We start from the raw sequence: 8195 nt of genomic DNA, 5'->3' as shown, positions 1-8195 counted from the left end.
TTTCAGTTCCATTTGATTTTCCATTTTAAAGATTTTAATCTATATGAAAATCAAGTGAGAAACTAACGTACTTCTTTCCTAACGTACTGCCATAGGTAGAGAGTTCTGCTCAACGCCATCTGCAGCCCATTTCGATAGCTTATGTTCAAGACATTGCGAACAAGAAATGATCAGAAAGAGACTTAAGTGGAAGTGGAAGTTTTTTTTTCTGTACTTGCTTATTAAATTTGACAATCTTTGAAATTTTTCTGGCAATTCAAACCAGTTGGTTATTTGTTTACCTTTTACTGCCTTTACTTGTCATTTGCAGTAATATTCGTCTTTTCCTTTTTTTAATCTTTCTTTTTATTGTATAAATAAGTGTTAACATGTGTTAAAGAAGTAATGATGACAAACTTGCGATGTGAATTTTAACATGTTTGAAAAGAATAATATCTAATTTTTTTTAATATTTTTTATAAAACGATAGTTTTATTTTCTTGACATGCCTCCAATCACACGCTGTAGGGTGTACTGTTTTTTATTTTTAATGGCTGTGTTGACTCCATTTTACATTAAACTGTGTAGAATGCAAGGTATATGAATAATTGAATTAGTATTTATCTGATGAAATGTAGTCAGTATTGGGACTTTCTATTTTAGTTATCTGATTTTACACACTATAGTTTTTGATAAAATAACATAATCAAAATAAATTACTTATGGTTTTAATAATCAATTATATGTCTGTTTTGGATGTATCTTTAAATTTTAAGTTGAGAAAAATGTAATTAATATCAATTGTAATCATTTAATACAGGTAATAATGAATTAAAAGTAGCTTTATAAACTTACAAATAACAACCTCGATTTTAATTTTGCAATTCTGAAGAAAAATTGAAGTACTCTGATGAATTATTTCTTGGATATTCTATTTTAGTGGAGGCTGTAAAAAAATGCCTTACTATTTACATTAATGTTAAGTAATCGTTGTAAAAGGTACTGTACTTATAGAATTGTGGTATTATGCACCAAATATATTAATGTTGATGCATAATATAATAGCAATGGTAATAGGTTTTCTTATAGACCCCTATAATGAATGAATACCTTTAATCATTTAAAAGTTAATTGTACATTACTTTACGTTTGTACATTACTTACATTAAAAGAAATTATGCAAAAACATTTATTAAAATATATTTGAGATTTAAATTACCCATCAAAATTATTGATTTGATTTCGATTAATTACACTAACAATTAGTCACCCTCTGCCCATATTGTTCAATTTTATAACTCCATTTTACCTCTTCTCAATAAATGTTTTTAATGATTAATGTATAAATTTTTGACACTGAATGGTGAAGGGGATCATTAAGTCAAGTTTGCCAACATACTGGAAAAACTACAAAGATAATACAATTTTACAAAAGTCAACAGGTGTATCAAATACGACATTAATGAAAAATATGCATGTAGAGTAAATAACCAATTATTGTTGGTAACTATAATAATTGAATATAATATTCAAATTATTAAGCATAATATGTTAAAAAGATAATATTGCATGTTGTAGTTATTGATTACAGTATTATTTTGAGTGTTGATATTTGAAGAAATATTTTATTTGAAGTACAAAAATATTTATGATGGTAAAAAATTATCCTGATATTTAAATTTTGTATTTATTGGCTGTAAGGAATAATGTTCATGTTGGCGATAACTTAAAAAAAGAGTCTTCAACTCATGGACCCTGTGACCAATGGCAATAAGTACCTGTTTTTATGTGAAATTCTTTACATTATCATTTCCTTAATTATCTATAAATTGTATCTGAAAAGTAGAATAATTTGTTTTTTGTTTAACTGTTGTTTTTTTAATTGTCTTGATTGTATTTTTAAATGAATGTTTTTGATACCTTTTATTAAATTTCTAATACCTAGCTTCTAATTTTACAGGAAACTTTAATACTGAATGGAGGGACCAAAAGGTAAATTTTTAATTGTTACTTTTTGCACTTCTTGGAAAAATTAAAGAGGACTTTATGTTAAGTTATTATTTTTGGATTTTTTTTATTTTTAAAAAAAAGGTTTAATCATACATAGAGATGCATTTAAATTGTAACAATGTTCCCTTATCATGACAAGAACATTAAACCTTTGATTCAAAGTTTTAGCTGATAGCTATGAAAAATGGTATCCTACTGAGCAATTTCCACTTGGAGGGAACACATATGTGAAATATGTTATTACCATTATAATGTTTTTAACATATGTTAATATGAAAATTATGAAGCGTGAAATGAAAGTTATGAAACATGAAAGTTTTAAAAAAAATTATGTTAATGTTTTTAACATGTGTGAAAAATATTAAAAATACCACCTAATTATTACATATATCCCAAAAATCTCTGAACTTCCTAATGATTTAATTTTTCCCATTGTTTTGTATGTTTCAATTGAAATTTCTAAATTAACTCATTATATTATGACAATGCAATGAATGGCTTGGCAATGAAGTTTGCCAGTTCTTTTATCTAAAAACATAAAAATTGGGGACACAATTATTTTCTTCGTCGTTTTTATTCAAGAAACAAAACATGTTTATTCACTGTGATATTTTATAAAATTTCAAATTTGTATCTATTTTTTTTTCTTTTTAATTCAATTATAGCCATTGAAACAGCCAGCCCTCTTAACTGAAACATTAGTAAACTACTGTTCTTTTTGTAGTAGCACTTTTTATGTTATTGCAATTTAAAATGACCAGCCTTTAAAGATTAAAGATGAATTAACTCACAAAATTGTTTTAGAATATCAGAACCAAACTTTAATTATGTTAATATATTTTTCAATTTCGTAATATATTTATTTCAGTTTTATGATACAGAAAATGAGCAGAATCGGAGAAAACTGCTGATAGACAAAACTTGTCAGTTTTTAAAAATCAACCAGACTTTAGAGGATATCCCTTCTTCTTATTTGGACCATTTTATTGTAGATGACACTCACAAACTTATATACTGTTTTGTACCTAAGGTATGTAACATATTTTATACTTATTTTATTGCTAATGTTGTCATAATTGTTGATAAGTATTAAAAAAAAAACTTGCTTTTAAATTTCTTTTGTAAGTTACTTAATAGATAAATATTAATTTATTTGTTTTATTGTTAATTTAAGCCTTATTTTAAAATTCTTGATATACGAGGTTGTTGAAAATTATTTTTTATGACAGTTGATGTTAGCTAATTTAAAATATTAAAAAACATTCTTCATGATGCAATATCTTGAAATAGTTGATATTCTGGAAAATAAAATAAAAAAATTTTTAAAAAAAAAACGATTATGTTTAGTATGTAGACTGAATCAGAACTCATTTTAGGCAGAAAAAAGGGCAGGGTGCAAAAGTTTAAAAAAAGGGCATAATTATTCTAAAAGGCAATAATTTCTTTCTATGGGCTCTACACGTTCCATTAAAAAACATTGTCAATTAGTAAAAGAACTTTTTTTTTTCCTTACTGCAATCATATTAATTACTAACTTTTATTAATAAATTAACATATATATTGAGTTAATGAGCTAATAAGCTTAGTAATTTATTTAAAAATGCATGCATACCTTAATAAAATAATAAATGTATGTTTTTAAGTGTCTGTAGTTGGGATTTAAAAATTAAAATGATTAATAATAATTATGATTTAATGATAGTGCAAACTTTCAATGATAAGTGCAACAAGGGGGTGTGATCTCTATTATTCCTTTCCCATATAAATCTATGTATTGACAGCAATGACAAACTAAATAAAAAGAGTTGAAAATAAAAGTTTAAGAAATCCATTGTGGAGTTTGGGGAAAAAATAAAGAAGGGTAGAGAAAAGAAAGGGCAAAAAGGGTATGGAGTCTATTATATCAGGGCACTAATTTACTTCAGGTGCAACAGGGTGGATTTTTTTGACAAAAAGGGCAGCAGGGTGCTGCGCCCTGTTTACCCTGCCTAGAATGAGCTTTGAAAATAGTTTAACCCGAAATTTGCATACATCTAAAAAGTCAAAATTCCGAACATTTTCCATATACCGTACATACTTCCATTTTATCTTGGTACATAAGTCTACGCAATGTATAAGTCTATTTTTAATTAAGAAACATCAATTTTTGGTATGTTGAGTGTATGAGTCGATTGCAAAACAAATCAGACATGAAAATTTCCAAAAATTAAAAAAAAAATATTATTGAGCTAACAATTTTTATGTTGGGACGTCAAATTTTTGGTATCTCGAGTATATAAGTCAATTGCGAAGCAAACCAAATGTGAAAATTTTTAAGACTTGAAAAATATTATTAAGCCTACAATATTCATGGTGTTCCTATAGACATCACATCATATGTCAAATGATACGANTCAGGGGCAACAGGGTGGATTTTTTTGACAAAAAGGGCGGCAGGGTGCTGCGCCCTGTTTACCCTGCCTAGAATGAGCTTTGCTTGAATCATTAGAAAGTTTGAGTTGGAGGGGAGGAATCTCAGGGAATGATTCTTTAAATCATTCCCCGAGATTCCCCCCCCCCCCACTTCANAAGAACTATAATTTTAATATCCCATAATTCCCTAAGATGTTACAAAATGCTTTTTGAGAAACACATTCATTTTGATAATGACTATAATAAAGTTTGGCAAATTTTTGCTGGTAAAAATCTTTTTTTTTTAAATATAAGATATTTTTTTTAATAAAAAAACCATAGTTGATGTAAGTTAGTCATCCAAAGTGTGGAAGCAGATAATTGTTATTTATTATCACTCTATTTCAAATTTAAGATAGGAAAAATGAAAAAACACTCTTACAATGGCAGCACTACTGTACTATTTTATTATTCTTTACACATCAACCAGAAATTTCACCAAAGCTAGAAAAGGGCAGGGTGATTTTTCAAAAGGAAATGCACCATCAGTTTTGATAGGCACTAATCTTACTAACTGTATCAATTATATCCAGCTAGATTAGTGCCCTTTAAAACAGAATTGAAACTACTCAAATAAATATGAGAAATAATATTTTATATTAACTTAGTCTAAGAATAACTTGCAGTAGTTATGTTAATCTACTGCAGTCTCTTTTTCTTAAAATGAAGAAGTATTTTTTCCCTAAATAAAACAGGAGACAACTGTTTAGGAAAAGGGCAAGGAAGGTACATTTACCTCTGTGAAGGAGCAAGCGGTGGTGGTCCATCCTTCTAAAAACACTTAAGAAGTTAACTGTATTATCAACAAGTCAAATGTCTTAAATTTATTTTTTACGCTTAGATGTTATATTAAAATTGTAAGTGCTCTATAAGTTTAATTATTTTATAAATATTGTGTAATAATAAATAATCAGTAATTCTCAGTTAATTAGCTTTTGCAAGTTCTTAACACTGTTCCGGCAAAAGTATCTTTTTGCCTGTAATATTTTTCTCACTTTTTAAAAAGAATTATTTTTCTGAAGGTTGCATGCACTAATTGGAAAAGAATACTTCTGACTTTAAGAAAATCAAAGCCAATGGATCCTTTAACTATTGCTGGTAATGAGACACATCAGGTAAACATTTTTAAAACTTTGAATCAGTATTCATCTGAAGAGATAAAAACAAAACTCAAAAGTTATTGGAAATTTGCTTTCACCAGACATCCATATGAAAGAATACTGTCCGCATATCGTAACAAGTTGGAAGACAGCTATGTCAACTATTTCAGAATCCGCTTTGGAACCGAAATAATTAAAAAATTCCGTACAAATCCCTCAAAAGAATCCCTAGAAAAGGGTCACGATGTCAGGTTTGCGGAATTTGTGCAATATATTACGAGCCTCAGCGTCATCGAGTGGAAGAAGGCTTTCAATGAGCACTGGCGTCCTGTTTTCGACCTTTGTTTCCCGTGTCACATTAAGTACGATTTTATTGGAAAATATGAAACATTGGTAGATGATGCAAATTTTATTCTAGAAAAAACTGGTGTTTCTAAGTACGTCAAGTTTCCCGAAAGGTTAAAAAGTTATCCAAATAAACCCACACGCGATGTGATGCAAAGTTATTATAGAAACCTATCAACAGAGACTCACAGAAAACTTTTTGAAATATATAAAGAAGATTTTACTCTTTTTGAATATGATATACCTTATTTATGAGGCTTGTTTTTTTACATATATTTTATTGAAATATTATAAATGCTACTAAAAATTTTATAAATTTGTGGTAGCTTGAATTTTATTCTAGGTAGCTTGAAATTTAATACAGCTTGCATTTAATTGGGGAAGTTATCAGTGTTATACTTTTGCCTGATATTAAGTTTTACAAGTTGATAAAACTATTTTTAATATGTGCATTTTTTTTAACTCAGTACTTTGACAATCTGATATTCAGTGTTGTTGTTGCAAAGTGTTATTGTATTGTTACTTTGACAGTCTAATATATTTAGTGTAAATAATGCATTTTTCTACTTAATAATTTGAGTCATCTTATTTTTGTTACTATTTATTTTATTAATGCATGTTTTAAAATAGTGAATCGTCTACTTTTATGCTATACCAGTACTGGTTTTATATAACTATATGTATGAAGGGGAAAAAAAAATTTCCATCTAGATATGCTAAATTCATAATTTGTGTTTAATATTGAGAAGCTGCTATTTGTTTAATTGGAATTATGTATTTGATAATAAAAATAGTGCGTGGAGATCCTCCGCGCGGAAGAAGTGAAACTTCATAATGTGGAAATGAAAATAGGAAGCGGTAGAAATTGATTTTTAGTGAAATCATACTGTTTCTTTAAGACAAACTTTATTAACATTACTTACAATTGATCGCATTATTAACAATTAATTGCATGATTAATTGATCGCATCTTTTAATTATCATTTTCTGCGCGCATGCGTTCAAGTGCCACGCATTCACTCTATCTCTTCCCCCTCCCCAGGAGCATTGAACGTTTAACGCAACAGTGCTTTTATACCCCCTCCATGGTAGCTTTAAACGTTTGACGCAACCTTGTTGGCAACAGTAAAAAAAAAACATAGAAAAATAAGTATCTAAAGCAGAGTATCTATGTGCATCAAAGTATTTTTTTAATTGTATTTAATAAAAAAAATATACTTAATAACTTTTTAAATACAATACTTTGTTTCATTTAAAAAAAATTTCGCTGAGTAAAAAATATTAATAATAAAATATATTTTTAAAAAGAATTATAATAAGAAATCAGCTTATTTCTAAATTTCAGTAAGGTATTCTTGGTGAATTTAAAAAAAATATTGCTTTGTTTTCTTTAATGCCAATATTACCTACTATGTTTTTCTCTTACTTCGTGCGCTCAACGAACGTAACGTAAAGAGAAATCTAGTTTCCATGACAACGGTAGCGTTAAACGTTTAACGCAACCTTGTTGGAAGTCGCATTAGAAGTTATACTTCTAAAATAGCAATTTCCTTCCACAGTGGAAAAAACCGTCCCGGAAAAAAAAAATTTATTTCTTCCAACTTCAGTGAAGGAAATGGAAGAAACACTTTTCCAAACGAAAATGAAAATCATTTAATCTGTTTATAATTGCAGTTTAGTTTAAATAATAATAATAAGTATAAATTAAATAAGTATTACTTTTCAAGCTGTTTAATATATAATCTTTTAATTGAGTGAGAACTCAATTAATTCAAAACTCCAAAACGTATGAATTCAGTGACATTTACTGAACATTAGGTCACCATACTAGAGTGAACCCTATCTACCGGCAAACTTGGAGATAAAAAAAAACATGTAAAACAAGTGCAGATGTCTCCCAAATCTACACCCAACATTTATTAATACTACTAAGAACAAATTGAATTCCCAATTACAAATAGCATTTTTATTTTTATAATCAAATACTGTTTACATAGCTGCCAACTGTACTGGATTTTGCCAGTTTTTCTTGGTCTACTGCTTTAATAAGTATTCTGGTTTTTATAAATTTTTAGAAAAGTCCCTAAAATAATCCCTATTGAAATGGCATTTTTGCACAAATTATTGCTCGATTGAATGTTTAAATATGTATCACGGATAGATAATGAAACGGGCCTCATTTACAGAAAATTTTTAAATTACCAGTTTAAAACTTTTTTGTTCTAAAATGTTCAATTTGCTTTATTCAGAACTCCCTTTCTAAACTATTGTAAAAGTCTTTTAACTACCTCTGATGAATTAAATTATTAC

At 27.9% G+C, this 8195-nt stretch overlaps 1 protein-coding gene across 1 annotated transcript; it reads left to right on the top strand.

Annotated features, from left to right (window-relative positions):
- The first annotated feature begins 275 nt into the window (after positions 1-275).
- LOC107442395 (carbohydrate sulfotransferase 11) lies at positions 276-7522 on the top strand. Its single transcript, XM_016055953.3, has 4 exons — positions 276-575; positions 1940-1971; positions 2858-3019; positions 5463-7522. The coding sequence occupies exons 1-4, from the start codon at positions 485-487 to the stop codon at positions 6138-6140; spliced, it is 963 nt and encodes a 320-aa protein (XP_015911439.1). The 5' UTR covers positions 276-484; the 3' UTR covers positions 6141-7522.
- Positions 7523-8195: the final 673 nt, after the last annotated feature.

This window comes from Parasteatoda tepidariorum, chromosome 4 (genome assembly GCF_043381705.1).
Source record: "Parasteatoda tepidariorum isolate YZ-2023 chromosome 4, CAS_Ptep_4.0, whole genome shotgun sequence".
Classification (NCBI taxonomy): Eukaryota; Metazoa; Arthropoda; class Arachnida; order Araneae; family Theridiidae; genus Parasteatoda; species Parasteatoda tepidariorum.
The sequence above is the reverse complement of the archived record's forward strand: the minus strand, read 5'-3'. Positions and strand labels throughout refer to the sequence as shown.